This window comes from Apium graveolens, chromosome 6 (assembly GCF_009905375.1).
Source record: "Apium graveolens cultivar Ventura chromosome 6, ASM990537v1, whole genome shotgun sequence".
In the NCBI taxonomy this organism is placed as follows: Eukaryota; Viridiplantae; Streptophyta; class Magnoliopsida; order Apiales; family Apiaceae; genus Apium; species Apium graveolens.
The window spans coordinates 240,366,660-240,384,418 of record NC_133652.1 but is presented as its reverse complement, the minus strand read 5'-3'; the positions used below and the strand labels follow the sequence as shown (position 1 = coordinate 240,384,418).

Sequence of the window (17,759 nt, the reverse complement as noted above, 5' to 3'; positions counted from 1 at the left end):
GAAATACATAACCTGTATATATATTTGGTATTAAAAAGTTTTTATGATGTGATTATAAATATAAAATATATTAAATGTATAAATATATATTAATATTTATTATAATAATATATTTATTATTATATTATTTCGGTTATATGGTTAACCGCAATTAATAACCAAATAACCGAATTATAAAAAATATGCTACCGAAAATCGAACCGAATTAAATATTTTGATTAACCGAACCAAAATTATTTCTGTTATTCGGTTCGGTTGGTTATACTCACCACGGTTTGGGCAGGCCTGGAGATAGAAAGAAGAAAAACCCAACAACGCAGCTATTGGTTTCATACTCCTACGGTCTCAATGATAACTACTAAACTAAAACCACTCAATCCTCGTCACTTAACCACCATTGTTATACAAAATGTATTCATACATATCAACACCACCACTCCTCACTCTCAGTCTTACCACACTCATAAACCCTCACCAAAGAATTCTCAACCTCACAGGCCCACTCGCAAGCCCATATCTTTCCTCACAAACATCAAACAAATCAATGACCCAGATGAAGCTTTATCACTTTTTCATCACTATCATCAACTGGGCTTCAAACATGATTACCCTTCTTACTCTTCTCTCATTTACAAGCTCTCCAAAGCTCGAAGTTTCGACGCAGTTGAAATGCTTCTTGGCTATCTTAAATCTCGTGATGTTCGATGCGGAGAAGCGCTGTTTATTGGGATTATTAAGCATTTGGGAAAAGCTGGGTTGATTGATAAGGCCATTGAGGTGTTTATGGGTATTAAAGGGTTTAATTGTGGTCGTACCGTGCAGTCGTTTAATACGATTTTGAATGTGTTGGTTGACAATGAGAGGATTGATGATGCTAATATGATGTTTGGGAATGCCAGGATGATGGGGTTTAGGTTGAATTCGGTTTCGTTTAATGTTATGATTAAGGGGTGGTTGGTGAAGGGAGAGTGGGAGGTTGCACGGAAGGTGTTTGATGAAATGCTTGTGAGAGAAGTGGAGCCGAGTGTCGTCACGTATAATTGTCAAATTGGATTTTTGTGTAAGAGGGGTGAGTTTGATAAGGCAAAGGAGTTGTTTGATGAGATGATTAAGAGAGGGAAACACGCAAATGCAGTTACGTATGGGTTGTTGATGGAAGGTTTGTGTTGTTTAGGGAAGTTTAAAGAAGCGAAGAATTTGATGTTTGATATGGAGTATCAAGGGTGTAAACCTCGCCTTGTTAATTATGGTGTTTTGATGAGTGATATTGTGAAGAATGGAAAGTGGGATGAAGCTAAAGAGTTGCTTGGTGAGATGAAGAAGAGACGGGTTGAGCCAGATGTCGTTATTTACAACATTTTGATTAACTATTTGTGTAAGGATGGAAGGACTGCGGACGCTTATAAGTTATTAGTTGAAATGCAGGTCGAGGGGTGTGAGCCAAATGCTGCTACATACAGGATCATGGTTGATGGTTTTTGTAGCGTCGAAGACTTTGAAGGAGGTTTGAAGGTTTTAAATGCCATGTTGATGAGTAATCATTGTCCACGTTTGGAAACATTTTGCTGTTTGATTGTAGGATTAACCAGGAGTGGAAAGATAGATGATGCTTGCTATATTTTGGAGGAGATAAATAAGAAGAAGTTAAGATTTAATTCAAAATTATGGGATTCCTTGGTTCAACTTGTTAGCGAAAAAGGTGAAGCTGCAGTTGAGCTTGTAAACGAACTCATTTGTGCTGGATAATGAGGAAATCAAAAGCAAGTGAAGAAATGAAGCAAATGATCCAACTCTTAAAGAAGACTATTCAGGAAAGAAATGAAGCTAGAGATCAACTTGACCAGCTAGTCAACAAGCTTGTGATTCCTTCAGCAAAACCGACAACTGAAATATTGTCAGCGATGCCTCGAATTTCACCTAAAAATCCCCTGGTGAAGCCCACCAGAGCAAATTCAAGTATAACTGAATCCAACAGCTTCTCTGATCAACCATACAATTACCATACACAAAATTCTTCCCCAGTTGAATCCCTTTTTTGATGCGGTGACATCCCTGATTTTTCAAACCTTTATAATCACCAAATTGTTGATTCAGGTAACATGGCATTTATGAATCATGAGCCATTTGTTCAAGACTATAATGTTCCTTCTGTAGTTGTGAAAGTTGATCAGGGTTCTTTGATTATTAATAATCTTGTGAAAGGGAAAACAATGCCTCAGAAAGGTAATCTCGTGCAATCTGTACTAGGAGCAGGGCTACTTCTTTAGACACTTCTTGTGGCTGGGCCCACTGCCGAAATGGAAAAATCCGCCACCACTGCATCCCTTTCATATTCCTCTGGTTTCCATTAAAGGTTGTAATGTGGAAAATCTAGGCCTAAAGGTGTCTGAGAGTTCAAGTTATTCCCTTGTACCAATGAACTCAAGATATTCTGTTGAGATGTCTTGTGTGACTTCGCAAATGATTCCGATGTTACGGAAACGGGACACCCGGTTCATGTGTTGGAAGTGGAAGGTATACAATATCTGCTGGAAATGTCTGACAATTTTGGTAGCTGGCAAGAGACAAAGGTTTCACTAAGATCAAGGAGATTGGTGATTTGAAATGTGTATAGAATAGTTTGATTTTATCATTGAAGCTGCTGTCTTGGGCTTTGATAACTTTAGCTCTTTAGTAAAATTATATTTGGTTTTGGTACTATTAGCTTGAAGCCTTGAATGCTCTTTCTGCTATGCTCCTTTACACATTTTCTTGAAAAATGTATATGTTTCTAGTCTTTATTTCTGAAACAGTTTATTGCTTGTTTTAAGTTCCACCAATTAGGAGTCCCAATAATATAGGCAATACATGCTGGTAATTGGTAGCTGATATCATAACATAAAAATTGAACGAAACGCAGAAGCCTTCTGGACCTCTAGTTTACATAGCACTAGCAGAAGGACGCATTATCTGAACCAGATAATTCTCAACAGTTCATTTTTAACAATTGTAACTGGCAATGAGCATGTGTTGGTTTGTGCGAGTGGGTGTATTTCATCTAGAATGCCTTAAACTAACGAGTGTTTCAGGTTTCATCATCACAAATGATCAGATTAAGTATTTTAATCTTTTGTTGTTACAAGTTTGAAGTCTAGTGTTAGAACAGTCATGTGAGCATCTTATTACAAACTAGTACTTCTGTTCAACTTGTTGAAGATATACAAGTGACAGTCTAGAGGGCCGAATAGTGATCAAAACTTGGGATCAACTCGTACAAGTAAATTAGGCTCAGCTAGTTTCCTTAAACGAGCCGGTCTTAAACATGAAAATGAGTTCGGATAAATAAACGAGCCAACCTTTATATTTTGTCATTTAGGTTCGGACTCTGCTCGTTTGGTTCGGCTCGAATTCGATAACTCGACTTGACTCGAATAAAGTTTTGTATATATTACAATAATAAATTATTACTAATCACTTAAATATTTTTCTTAGTACACTTTTTCATCATTTATTAATAATTTAATCATTTTAGAATTTTTGTTTATCTTTTTAAATTTAACACATAGTTCCTCGTAAGTAACTATCAAATTGTTATCGTGATATATTTATTTCCAATTCTCGTATTTTATTAACACCATTAAATAACTTGTTATTTACATAAACTAAATTGAAGGTAAACAACAAAACATAATAAAATTTTGACATCATCATTTTTAAAAGTAATGTACGATCTATAAAGTTACGAATGTCTCAATAATTAAAAATAAAATTGGATATATTTTCAAAAATCGTCTTGAAAAATAAAATAATAGAGATTAAGATATAAGCGTAAAGTGTGAGTGTGCGTATATAACTGTAAGATAAGACTAGTAGTTGATATCAATACAACTTGTAAAATTATAAATTATAATTTAAGGTTATTGAATTGAAAAATCTATGCAAATTATTACTGAAACACTAGACTCTGCTCGAGGCTCAATTCGGTTATTCGTGAAGAAACTCATTGACGAACTAAAAAAAATTGTTTGTGAAGAAACTCGTTGATGGACTAAAAACAAGCCTACGGTTACTAAGTACCTACGACTGCAGATTGGGATTTGCAACCCATAGCAGACCATGTATAAACATGTCAAGGCCCAAAAATAAAATCAACAAGCCCATTAGTTGCAAACCCAGTCCAAATACAATAAATCCATATCCGAAAATGGATATGAACGAGACCACCTGATGACTTAATAGTAGGATTGTTCAACAACCGGAGCCGAGTTTTATTTTTTTTCTGACAAATCGAGCAGAGCCGCGCTTTTTTATCGAACAAAAATTGTGTTCGAGCTCGAGCTCGAGCTCGTTAATTAACGAGTCGAACACGAGCTTGTTTGCAAACATAAACGAGTCAAGACGAGTTAGAAAAAAATCAGGTCAACCGCTATTTGACTGTGAAAATAACTTATCAAATAATTTTTTTATTATTTTTAAAACTTTGGTTATATCACAAAAATATATATATCTTGACATCCATACGGTTGGATCGTAAAAATATTTTTTAAAAATTCGAGACACCAATTTATGGCTAAAAATATTCAGGATATATTATATTTTTTTTGAGTTTTAGCGAGCGAGCTAGAGCCGAACAACCCAAAACTTGGCTCGAGCTCGTTTTGCTTAACGAACACATTTGTCTGTTCGAGCTCGAGCCCGAGTTCGTTAACGAGCCGAGCCGAACGAGCTCTTAACGAGTCGAGCTCGAGCTTGTTCGCGAACAACCCCGTTCGTGAACAGCCATAACTATTAGGACATGAAGCGTCTTGTGATATCTCTACCTGGAAGGGGGAAGATCACTGAAAATCCTGTGTAGCACTCAAGGACAAAGCACATGTTATACCCAATCAATGCAACAAGAATTACAGAGGGGGGGGGGTTGAATGTAATTCTGGCTTCTTTTTCTGATTATAAGGATGTTCTTACTTAATATATAACTGTGTTTGATTTTGCAAGAAGTGCGGAATGAAAGTAAACTGGAAATCAACACAGAAAGCAATAAAACACAAGGCATTAAAACTTTCTGGTGGATTAGAACTTATCCACCAGAGATATATATATAAAGATGGTAACTCTGTGATGCTTAAAGAGCACACAGCTGCTTACAAGTGAACTTACAAAATTATAGAGAGATGTTTAACAGATACATCTTTATCTATCTCACTAAAAATAATGCTTACTTGGTTATTTTGTTCTACTGGCTACACTTGGTTTATATACTACCAAGTTACATGATAAAAAGACAAACAAGTAAAACCAAACATTGTTTCTAGTCTAATTTCATGCTATTTCGTTACTCTATCCAGCATCTTTGAATACCTTCATAATTGCATGGAAATGGTAATGCTTCTTTGTTCTCTAAATCCTGCAATTAGGCTGCTACATTCCATTTGCAAACACCCGACGCATGTGACTGTGTTGTCACTATCAACTGCTCTTTTGAATTATGATCATCCGTCGGGACTATGTTGGTCATCTGTCGGGAGCTTTGTTAATTATCTATCGGGAGCCTTTGTAGATCATCCGTCGGGAGCCTTTCTGCCACTTGATTCTATTTCACTTAACAGAATTACAAGTCATCTTATATTTATAATTAGCCAACATGTTCTGCATATCAATTTAGTAGTCAACATGACATAAAGAATCCTACAGCATCTACTAATATATTATTGTTTGCAGGCATGTGCTACAAGACTTATTATTACATAAGCTACACTCTCGATGGATGTTTAGAGATCATCCATCGGGACTATAAAGTTCATCCGTCGGGACTTTTGTAGAATATCCGTCGAGAGCTACAAAAACACTAAGTTAAATCTACTATGGTATTTTGTTCAACTTATCATCAAGCTCACAACATATTCATAACAATCTCCCCTAATTTATGTCTACTAGAATTGTAGCCATAAATTAAGAGAAACTTGATGATAACAAAACACCCTAAATGTACATATTGAATTATGGTAGATAAAACTAGTAAGTGCTACAATTTATTTAAAAATTGAACAAAGTAAAGTGTACAAAGAGTTCTTACAATCATTTTCAAGGTGCTCCTCTAGTCTGAGCAGATGTGATCTATTTTCTTGATTGTCTTGATTTCTTCCCAAGCTTCCTGTTATTTTCTTCTATTTGATTTTGGAGTTATATGTGAAATTCAAATTCTTCAGCATTTAATAGATCCATCTTTTCTTGCATTTCCAATAGAGTCTCATTGCTTGAGATGCTCAATTGGTCATCCAGTCTGAAGAATCTCCTAACACCTTTTTCATCCATGAATTTCATCAGCCAGTAAGGCCTTAAGTGCACTCTATTTCCTGTTAAAGGAATTGATAGAGTCCTTGGGAGTGCATCTGAGGCTTTTCTGCTCCTTAGTTCTTCTATCTTCTTTAGGACCATTTTCTTGGCAGTCACATTGAATCCAAATTTTTTCTTGAAGGATGCGAAGATCTTTATCAAAATAGAACAGCTTTCTTGAAGAATCATGTGAAGGGGCCATATGATCTCTTTCCCACCCTTGTATTTGAACACCAGTCTTTAAGGGAGATTTCTGTGAGCATCAATTGCTCTTACTTCTTCTAGCCCATCCATGTAGAGATTTATATCTGAAAATTTCTTGATGTCACTGATATATAAAAGATCTCCCTTGTTGACAGTTGGTTGAGTTTTGGTTAAGGTTTTGGTTTTGAGTTTCACATGCTTGACCTTCTTGATTGCTCTTGTCTTTGTCTTCTTTAACTTGTTGAAGATTGGTAAATTAAGCTCAGGAAGAAGCAAACTATCCCAGTCTACTGGCTCATCCTTGGGAACTATTGGCTCACCATGAAAATTCCTTGTAGGATCCACCCTAAATTCCTCCTACACCACTGAGGGCTTGGATGTTTGAGTTGTAGATGTGGACTGGTTGGGAATGTATTCTTCCATCTTATCATCATTGAAGTCCAATCTTCTTTTGGGAAGAATTTTGTATCCGAACTTCCTTTTCTGTTAAGGTCCCTTGTGCATTTTCTGATCCTGAGTTTTAGCTATCACATGTTGCTTCTCAGAAATCTCAGTTGCAGTTTTCACAGCGTGGAGCTTGGCTACTATAGCAGCCTGCTTTTTCTTCTGTTTGAGCTTCTTAGTATCTAGAGCAGCTTGCTTCTTTTCTTGTTTAATCCTCTCCTTTTCTTCATTCTTAGCTTCTGCAAACTGAGGGTGTCCAGCCACCACACAGATTTCTTTCCCATTCCTGTATATCTTAGCTATTCTTTTCTTTAGTATAGAGTCAGTTGGATCCTTGAAGAATGCAATGGACCTTGCTAACAGCTTCTTTTCATCTGGGCTTGGAGTCTCAAACATAAGATCCAAGGGATTTTTGTCAGATGACTTTGGATAATTTCTTTTGGGCTTCAAAACCAAGTTGGCTTTTGGAGACTTTATACATGAAGGTTGGCCCTTTTCCAAATTACCAGACTCATTTCATTCACAGAAATTTGCTTGACTTGAGAGAAGTGATGAAAGATCTTGTCTGGTTTCTCAATTGGACCAAACTTCTTCTGGATTTCTTCATCAATATGCTTCCATTTATCATTCAGTTTTTTCTCAACTTCTGCTATATTTGCTGCTGCTAGATTGATTGGATCAATGCTATCCATGGCTTGTGGCTTAGTGAAAGCAATTATTGGCACAATCACTTTTCTGACTTGAATGTTGAGTACTTTCTCCCCCTCACTTGTTGACTCCCCCTGACTAACTGGGTTGATAGAGTCTTTCTCCCCCTTTTTGTTAGCATCAAGTTGAGTAGAAGCAGGGTGTGCAGCCACCAAATGTTGAAGCAGACTGGTTTGAGCTTCCTAATTTGCAAGTATCTTGGCCACTGAATTTTCCACATTTGTCAGTATAGAGTCCATGGCCTCAACCCCTGTTCAAATCAACTTCCTTTCTTAGCTTTTGAGCTATTTCAGTCATAGTGGTTCCTGGAAGCCTAGCATCCAACCTTGCTACAAAATACTGTTTGACTTCAGAAATTTCTTGCTTAATTGCATCCACATTCTGAATTTGTTGGAGAGCTTAAATCTTGTGCAGTTGTAGAGATTCCACGCGTGCTTTGAGTAACCTTTTGGTGCTGGCACTTGTGGATGCTTGAATAGTTGTCTGGGTGTCATGAATAAGCTTGAATAAGGTGGATTGAAGATGTGAATATGAGCAGTCCTTGTGTAGCATCCATGAAAGAGTGTCTGCATCTCCCCCTATGCTCATGCTATCATCCTCACCATCATCCCCAAATGGTTCTTCAGCCAATTCAAAGTCACTACCAGCTGTGGAAGACATAGCAGTTATAACATCCTTTTCCCTTTGCATTGAAGCAGTAGTATGCACCAGGTTCAACATCCTCTCAGCATCCTCATTACCTTGTCTAGCTAGAGTTTGATAAGCTGGAACAGGATGAGTAAATGTCTCAGCATCTAAAGAGATAGAATCTATGACAACTTGATATTCTTGCTGAAATAGTCTCTCCTTTTCTGCATCACTGACATTCATTGACTCACTAGCAATGGTTTCCATCCTTATTTCTCCTGTACCTGCTTTTCTCTCAATTTTTCTATATTCTTGCATCAAGGGCTCCCCTTGGCTCACCACCCTCACACTCTCACCTTCACCTACTAAGATGGAACTCCCCTCACTCACTTTTGCCAGGTTGGAAGAAATAGCCTGCATATTTTCTCTCTTTTCCTCTCCTTTTTCCTGAGAGCAACTCAGCCTCTCACTCCCTTCCCTCAACCCTAGGAGTGATTGTAAAACTACTAGCTCATCTACACTCGTAACAATTGTTGAAAATTCAGCTTGTGTAGTGAGTACCGACGGATGAGGAACATCCATCGGGGTAGTAGTTGGGATAGCCGATGGATGACTGCTGTTAGGCACATCCGTCGGGATATAATCACTAGCCGACGGATGAACAATATCCGTCGAGATAGATGAAATGATAGAGTTTAGAGTAGAGACTATTGTTGAATCTATGGTGATTGATTTGTGATTTTGCACAGATGTTTCAGTAGACTCAGAAAGAAATGGCAAGTGAGCCAACAAATCATCTAAAAGATGATGCTAACTTGCTTGGATTTTTATCTCCTCCATGAGAGTTAAAGATGGAGAATCAGGATTTGATGTATGAATCATATCTACATCCAGTGAATGTGTGGGTGAGTTTGGTGTGTTTGGTGCTTCTATTGTTAAAGATTTTGGCTATGACTCCACATTTATTGGAGCCACATCAAACTGAGTTTGAGAAGGTGTAGTGACTGAGTCTTTAGCTACAGTTTGCACTGTGTGTGATCCCTGTGCATCCCCAAGTTTTCTAGACTTTTTATTTCTTGTATAAGTCTGGGGCGAGTCTGTGTCCTTAGCCCTTTTGACCAGTGCTCCTGGTTGGGAGCTTGTTTCAATAGTAGCATCCTTTTGAGAGGATGAAACTAGATATGTGCTAATTTCCTTATTAAGCACCACAGTTTGTTGGAAAACTGTGGTGTGGCTAGGTTTGGATACACTCACCTCACCATCCTTATTCTTAGGGCTTCTCTGATATTCACCCTATCCCTCACCAGCCTTACTTCCCTTCACACTCCCCTCTTTGTTTTTGGTAGATTTTGAAACTGGCATCTTTTGAGAGACACCAGAGTGTGGTTTCTTTGATTTGGATTTTGAAGGTTTGGATTTTGTGGCTTGGGTAGGCATCTGTTGGGTCATTGACACATATGCCATATCCATAGTCAATGGAAAAGAAATTTGAGAGGTAGAAGGAGTAGGGACAGAAGCATTTACCTCACTTACCTAAGGGCCCTCCATGATAGGCAAATAAACAAGGGGCACCTCCTTGTGGTGATCAACTCTGTTTAAATATGCAATTATTCTTCTTTCTTGAACCCAACAATCCAGTTTGTTGGTTGGGTTCTCAATCACAAGATCCTCATAAATATGGTTAGCAATAATCATAAAGAATCTAGCATAATAAACATGCCTATATCTCTTTTTAATCTCCCCTAACTTATAGCCTAACTCAAATATGATATCATCACTAAAATTATAGTAATTATCAGTAAGAAGCATGTAGAGCATGTTAAGCATAGTAGAATTGATAGAAGCAAAGTTGTTTATTTTACCAGAAAACACCTTGGTAACTACATCACACAGAAAGCTCCACTCTTTCCTAAGACCTAGCATCCTAATTTCACTTAACTTAGTGGTAAGAAGTGCATAGCCAATAGAATTAAGCAAGTTAACTAAATTAGCATCTGTGTGTGGTTTAGTAGTAGTGTTTTCAGGAATTTTAAAGCATGATCGGATAATATCACTGTTAATATAAAATTTCTTACCTTTAATGGAGAGAGTTATAGTTTTGTCAGTTTCCTGATACACAACAGTGGTCCACATTTACTCCACAACTTTACAGTAGATTGTGGGTGATTCCAGCATGGCATAGCTAAGTTTGCATCCTTTCACAAAACCCATCATTTTGTGATAATCTTCAGAGGATGGAATCTCTTTGTTTACAAGACCCATGAAATTGTTCTTCTCATAAATGAAACTTGACTGAGACATGATCTTGACTACTGGTGTCATTGTTAAAGCAAGGAAATTTGCAGAAAGAAAGAGGGTTTTGCTTTGAGAAAGAAGAGAGCAGTTAATTGCAATAGAGAAAGATAAAAGCTAAAATAAACTTGAAGTTAGATTTTTATGTATTTTCAGATAAAATGGGATAAAAATGAAAGTTAAAATTAAAGACCCAATGAAAATTGCCCAAAATAGCCATTTAAAAGAAAAATAAACTGTCAAAATTCTGTCAGTTATCCGTCGTGAAATACTTACAGACTGTAAGTAAATCCGATGGATAATGTTTAGAATTTTAACATGTAAGATGTAGATAATTCGATGGATGAGAATAAAGCAATTATCTGTCGGGTTTAAAATAATCCAGAAAAGTAATTGATTTTTACCAATCTATTCTATTTCTACTGATGATCAAACTTGATGGATAATGAACATCCGTCGAGATGAAGATTTTGACTTAAGCAAATTTTTCATCCAAAACAGAAGAATCAATTAAGTTTCTGGCTGCATTTCAACTTGCAAAATTATCAAAAATGATTTAAGAATAATTAAGCATACCTAACTCACTTACCAACCTAGTGAAGGTGGATTCATCAAGTGGCTTGGTAAAGATATCTGCAAGTTGCTTTTCACTTGGAACAAAATGAAGTTCCACAGTACCATTCATTACAAATTCCCTAATGAAGTGATACTTAATGTCTATATGCTTTGTTCTTGAATGCTGTACTGGATTTTCAGTAATGGCAATAACACTTGTGTTATCACAGAAAATAGGAATCTTATTCACCTGTAGACCATAGTCCAACTGCCAGCAACAATATATTCAGCTTCAGCTGTAGAAGTAGAAACTGAATTTTGCTTTTTACTGAACTAGGATACCAGCGTGTTTCCTAGAAATTGACAGGTTCCTGTTGTACTTTTTCTATCAATTTTACAACCTGCATAATCTGCATCTGAATAACCAGTTAGATCAAAACCAGAATCTCTAGGGTACCAAATGTCAAGTTTTGGTGTTCCACTTGAGATATCTGAAAATTCTCTTAATAGCTATTAAATGGGATTCTCTAGGATCAGCCTGAAATCTAGCACAGAGACAAGTAGCAAACATTATATCTGGCCTACTAGCTGTTAAGTACAAAAGTGATCCAACCATGCCTCTATAGCTTGAAATATCCACAGACTTTTCAGTAGTGTTTAATTCAAGCTTAGTTGCAGTGACCATGGGAGTTTTTGTAGATGTGCAATCCATTAGATCAAACTTCTTTAAAAGATCATAAATATATTTGGTTTGACTAATGAATGTTCCATCACTAAGTTGCTTAACTTGTACACCAAGAAAATAAGTTAGTTCTCCCATCATGCTCATTTCATACTTACTTTGCATCAATTTGGAAAACTTTTTGCAAAGTTTTTCATCTTTAGAGCCAAATATAATATCATCTACATAAATTTGAACAAGAATGCTAGAGCCATTAATATTTCTAAAGAATAAAGTTTTGTCAACAGTTGTAATAACCTAAATCCGGGATCAAGATTTGGTATCACTAAACAATCTTTACATAAAATAAAAGAATATTCAATTAACCCCTTGAATCCGGATCGTTTACAGGTTATGGTGTGAAACAAGAATCTAACCATCTACAACTCACAATAACTAGAATACAAGTGTCAATACCTTTATACTCATGCTCTTGTCTTATTCTTCTAACATCTTCGACCTCTCGTAGTGGAGATTTCCCAATCTTCTGCTATCTATCAAAAGCTATTCACTTTTATCATTATCTGCTTTTGGAAGAAATAAGAATTTCAAAGCAAGAGTGAGCCAAAAATTCCCAGCAAGTATATAATTTTGAGTTTCAAATATTAATAACAAAGGAAAATTCTCGGACAAAATCTCTAAACAATTTTAAACAGTTTTATTTATTCGAGGGAGTTGAGCGACTAAACCTTGGCTGTTACGAGCCCTTAGGTATAAATCCAAAAGTGACAAGCGATTCCCAGATCCATTTCCCGAATCAGGGTTTTGTCCGGTTTTTGGAATCATAAAACTTTCGAGAGAGAATGCCGTTAATGGCGATCAACAACAAATTAGACTGGACACTAGTTCGCACCTATATCCTGCTGATCAGTCAGGATATAATGCAGATCTATACCTACCTATATAGATCCAGTTGGGTCCCCATGCACTACGGCCCATCTCAAGGCACCGGTCATGTCCCGGTCCTTAGGATTAAGTAAACTTAATCCCACACATTATTATTATCCAGCCCGTGGAGTATTTTGATGTCAAATCATTTTGAATTCAAAACATCCCAATTCAGGGTTTGCAAATAACCTGAAAGAATGGGTATTTGCTCAAGAGAGCAATCGATAATATGGGAACAAGAATAAAAGGATCATGCATAATCAGAGTAATTGCAGCGAAATATAAAACATTTAACTATTCTGAACTTAGAATAGGAACAAAGAAATAATTGCAATATTTTAAAAGAAAGTTCAGGAATACTCGCCTCAATAAGCTTTAATCGCTATTACTAGTTGACTTTGATTCGACTTGATCGTTCGGCTTTATCGTCAAACTACTATCCCATTCTGTATACAATCCCAACATTCAGGCCCTTCAATTGGAACTTCGTTGATCTCGACGTCTAATCACTAGATCGTTCCTAATCCGATGTCGATACTTGGGTTTTCCGTCTAGGACCTACAGGGTTGAAATACCCCAATTCAGATATCGCTTCACTAAACATAATACCACTATCGCGTCTACCTATACGATTTCATAACCCAACTCGTATTTATATGTATTATTAAAATACACATAGCAATTATGTTTCACATCTTCGAAACTCGGTTCGGTATTTATTTTCGGAAAGTACGTATATTCGTTGTTGGAAAATAATAGGGTAATGGTTTATAAAATATTTTTTTTAACACAACACACAACTAGGTTCGTATGATATTATTATTTACTTTCGTTCGACGTCTCCGATACTTATAGGTTACGTTCCCGTATTTTCAGAATTAATTTCCCAAAAATCGGGCAGCGTCTCCTTTGTTTATCGGCCTACCCGTCGAAACAATTCGACGTCAAATCCACAACAATAATCCAATCACAACAACAACCAACCACAATTCGCAATCCCAATCACCAATACAATTTAGTTATTAATTATTTTTATTCATATTTTATTTTTCTTTTCGTTTCGAAATTAATTTCACAAACTAATTTTATTTAATTAATAAACGTAGGACTCAGATAAAATCATCATCGCCCACCGTCGGCTCGCCGAGGCTCATCACCGATAGCGGTAAAATTCGCGGGTACCCGATTAATTCGGGTTTCTGACACGAATTTTACCGATTAATTTTTATAATTCCTGTAGAAAATTTATTTATTTCACGAAAATCAATCAAATAATCTGCAAAAATCAAAAATTCAGTCAGTAAATAAAATAAGCAGTTAAACAACCATAGCACACGCGCCACGCGCCACAACTGAAACGGAAAAGGGACAGGCCGGAACAACACAACACCACGATACACATACAGACAGAAATACACACCAATACACACACACACACATATATATACAGTGGTATATACATGTATATATAGGCACGCATCACAATCACACAGCCGGCGATTCTCACCGGAAAAACAAGGAAGCGACGGCAATCACCGGAGAAACAGGCGGCAACTAGATAACAGGGGAAGAAAAGAAACCCGAGCAAAAGGGATGTGAAGAAAGCAGAGGAAGAAGAAGGGGAGAGAATAAGACGGGAGAGGGTAGAGAGAGATAACGAGAGATTGAGAGAGGAGATGAGGCGGCCGAATGAAAGGAGGGGGTGCAGGGTGTGGGTTATTGTTTTGTTTTGTTGTTTTTTTTCTTTTATGATTTATTCCCTATTTAACGATATTACGGTATAATTTGTGAGTAGCGATAACTCAAATTATCGTTTAAAATAGTTCTTAAATTTACAAATGTTCCGAATCAAATAAAACTTCAATTTCGTAATTTTTAAAATATTATTGAGATACGTAATATGTCAATAACTAATGATTTAACGAATGAACTTGCGGGTGGATTTAATCCAAAAATTTCCGAAATAATTTATAAATTTTCGAGATAATTAAAAGTTAATAAAATAAAATTTTCATGATTTTTTGAAGCATTTCCGAATGTAATAATGATTCTATAATTAAATAAAATCATAAAATCATTTAAAGATAAATAATCTGTAAAATTTTGTTTTCTAAATTTTATAAACTCCCAAAAATAATAAATAAGATTATAAAATAAGAAAAATAATTTTAGAGATAATTTTAGCATTTATAGGAATGAATATTCAATAAAATCAATTTTAAAAGCAAAACAATTCGTACAACTCAATAATTAACTATACAATTAATCTTTGTACCCAACAGATCACACACAATTCGTAATAAAGCAAAGCACAACTAACAGACTCATCACACATTTTATTTATTTAATAATTCGATAATTATATTTACAGATCTGATCCAAAAATAGGTTAATTAGCCGCTAAGTAACTACAAAGACGATATGATTTTAATACCAAATTCAGATAATTATCAAAACAGAGTTTCCTATAAAATACTTTATACAACAAAAAGATAATAATATCTCGCCTTTTGAGAATACAGATTTTTATCGGACTATAAAATGATTTGCGTATCGAAAATTTTATGTCGGGACTCCTACGGGTCAAACCGTATTCCGGATCGAAAAAGTCAAAACACGAAAAGTGTTCAGAATTATCGGATTAGGTTATGAAGGAGTTTTCAGAAGAGTTTCGGGTTATAAAAACATAAAAACAGTTGAAGTGGGATGATTTCTGATTCTAAAAAGTAATTTTATGATTATGTAAAAATAATCATTATTAATTTTATAAATTTTTATAAATCATACATCAATCCAAAAATTACCAGAAAATACCAAAATTATCTACATTTAATTCTGGATAATTAAAAATTAAATTATCTAAATTTTATTAGGAATAAACATCCAAATATTATTATCCATCATCAAATAATTCACAAAATTTCACATAAAAATCACAAAATAATTACATAATATTTCCCAGACGTTACAACAGTACCTCTTGCGAAGTGATTTTCTAAGAGAAATTTTGATAAAGTACCATACCAGGCTCAAGGTGCTTGCTTCAATCCATCAAGCGCTTTCAAAAGATAGTAGACATTTATGGAAAATTTGGATCTTCAAAACCAGGAGGCTGACTAACATAAACTTCCTCCTCCAAATCTCCATTCAGAAAGGCACTTTTGACATCCATTTGATAGACTTTGAAATTGTCATGGGCTGCATAGGCTAGGAAATTTTTGATGGCTTCAAGTCTTGCAACAGGAGCAAAAATTTCAACAAAATGTATTCATTCTTGTTGACAGTAGCCCTTAGCAGCCGGTCTAGCTTTGTTCCTGACAACTATGCCATTTTTATCCATCTTATTTCTGAATACCCTCTTGGTGTCAATAGAATTCTTTCCTTTAGGCTTGGGTACCAGCTTCCAAACCTTATTCCTCTCAAATTGGTTTAGCTCCTCTTGCATAGCTAAAACCCAACCAGGATCCAACAGAGCTTCTTCTACCTTTTTAGGCTCTTCCTGAGATAGAAAGCTGCAACACATACATTCTTCTTGAGTTTCTTTTCTTGTTTGAACTCTAGAAGAAACATCACCAATAATGAGTTCAAAAGGGTGATCTCTAGTCCATTTTCTCTGTTGTGGTAGATTAGCTCTAGATGAAGAGGCCTCGTTGTTGTCTTGATGTATGACTGAGTTTGTGGATCTTTGATTTGAAGAAGGAGTTCTTTCTGTAAGTGATCTATTTTGACTCTCAGCTTCTCTGATTGTTCCGAGGGATGATGCACTTTGTATCCCGACGGATGAAGCTGATTGTCTTCCGACGGATGATGCATTTTGTACCTCGACTGATGCTGAATTTTGTGCATCAATCGAGATAGACTTTTTAGCATTATCATTAGCCACTATTTCATGATCACTATCATCATCTCTGTCATCACAGATTATCTCAACATTGTCAAATTTGAGGTTATCATGAAAACCTTCATCTTTTAGTCCTTCAATCTTCTTATCTTCAAACACAACATGTACAGATTCCATAACAATGTTTATTCTTAGATTGTAGACTCTATATGTCTTTCCAACAGCATACCAACAAAAATTCCTTCATCTGCTTTAACATCAAAATTTCCATGCTTTTTAGTTTAATTCCTTAGAATGTAGCATTTGCATCCAAAGACATGAAGAAAATTTAGAGTTGTCTTCCTATTCTTGAACAATTGGTAGGGTGTCATGCATTTTTTTTGATTGACCAAAGAAATATTCTAAGTATAGCATGAAATATTTACAGCTTCAGCCTAAAAATATGTTGGTAACTTTGATTCTTCTAGCATTTTCCTTGCAGCTTCAATAAGAGATCTGTTTTTCCTTTCCACCACTCCATTTTGTTGTGGAGTTCTAGCTGCAGAAAACTCATGCATAATCCCATTCTCTTCACAAAATAATCTCATGACAGAATTTTTAAACTCAGTTCCATTTTCACTCCTGATTCTTCTTACTTTGAAATCAGGATGATTGTTGACTTGCCTTATGTGATTGATGATGATTTCACTAGCTTCATCTTTGGATTTTAGGAAATATGTCCAAGAGAACTTTGAGAAATCATCTATAATTACTAGGCAATATCATTTTATTGAGATGGACAACACATTGTCTGGTCCAAACAAATCCATGTGCAATAGTTGCAAAGGTTCTTCAATTATTTAATCAAGCTACTTTTTGATTGATGTTTTAATCTGCTTTCCCTTCTGGCAGGCATCACACAATCCATCCTTTGAAAACTCCATTTGAGAAATACCTCTAACCAATTCTTTCTTGACTAGCTCATTCATGGTCTTGAAGTTTAGATGTGACAGCTTCTTGTTCCATAGCCAACTTTGATCTTGATTTGCTTTATTGAGAAGACAAGTTACAAATTCTGCATTTGTTGAGTTGAAGTCAGCTAGATACACATTGCCTTTTCTCACTCCAGTGAGAACCACTTTGTTGCTCTTCTTGTTAGTTACAACACAGGCTTCTGCATCAAAAGTA

At 35.8% G+C, this 17,759-nt stretch overlaps 2 protein-coding genes across 2 annotated transcripts; both read left to right on the top strand.

Annotated features, from left to right (window-relative positions):
* Positions 1-285: 285 nt before the first annotated feature.
* On the top strand, positions 286-2,788 carry LOC141668145 (uncharacterized). The gene has a single exon (XM_074474845.1). It carries the CDS (start codon positions 349-351, stop codon positions 1,744-1,746), a length of 1,398 nt encoding a protein of 465 aa, XP_074330946.1. The 5' UTR covers positions 286-348; the 3' UTR covers positions 1,747-2,788.
* Positions 1,746-2,267, top strand: LOC141665812 (uncharacterized). The gene is made up of 2 exons (XM_074471794.1): positions 1,746-1,956; positions 2,095-2,267. The coding sequence occupies exons 1-2, from the start codon at positions 1,746-1,748 to the stop codon at positions 2,265-2,267; spliced, it is 384 nt and encodes a 127-aa protein (XP_074327895.1).
* Positions 2,789-17,759: the final 14,971 nt, after the last annotated feature.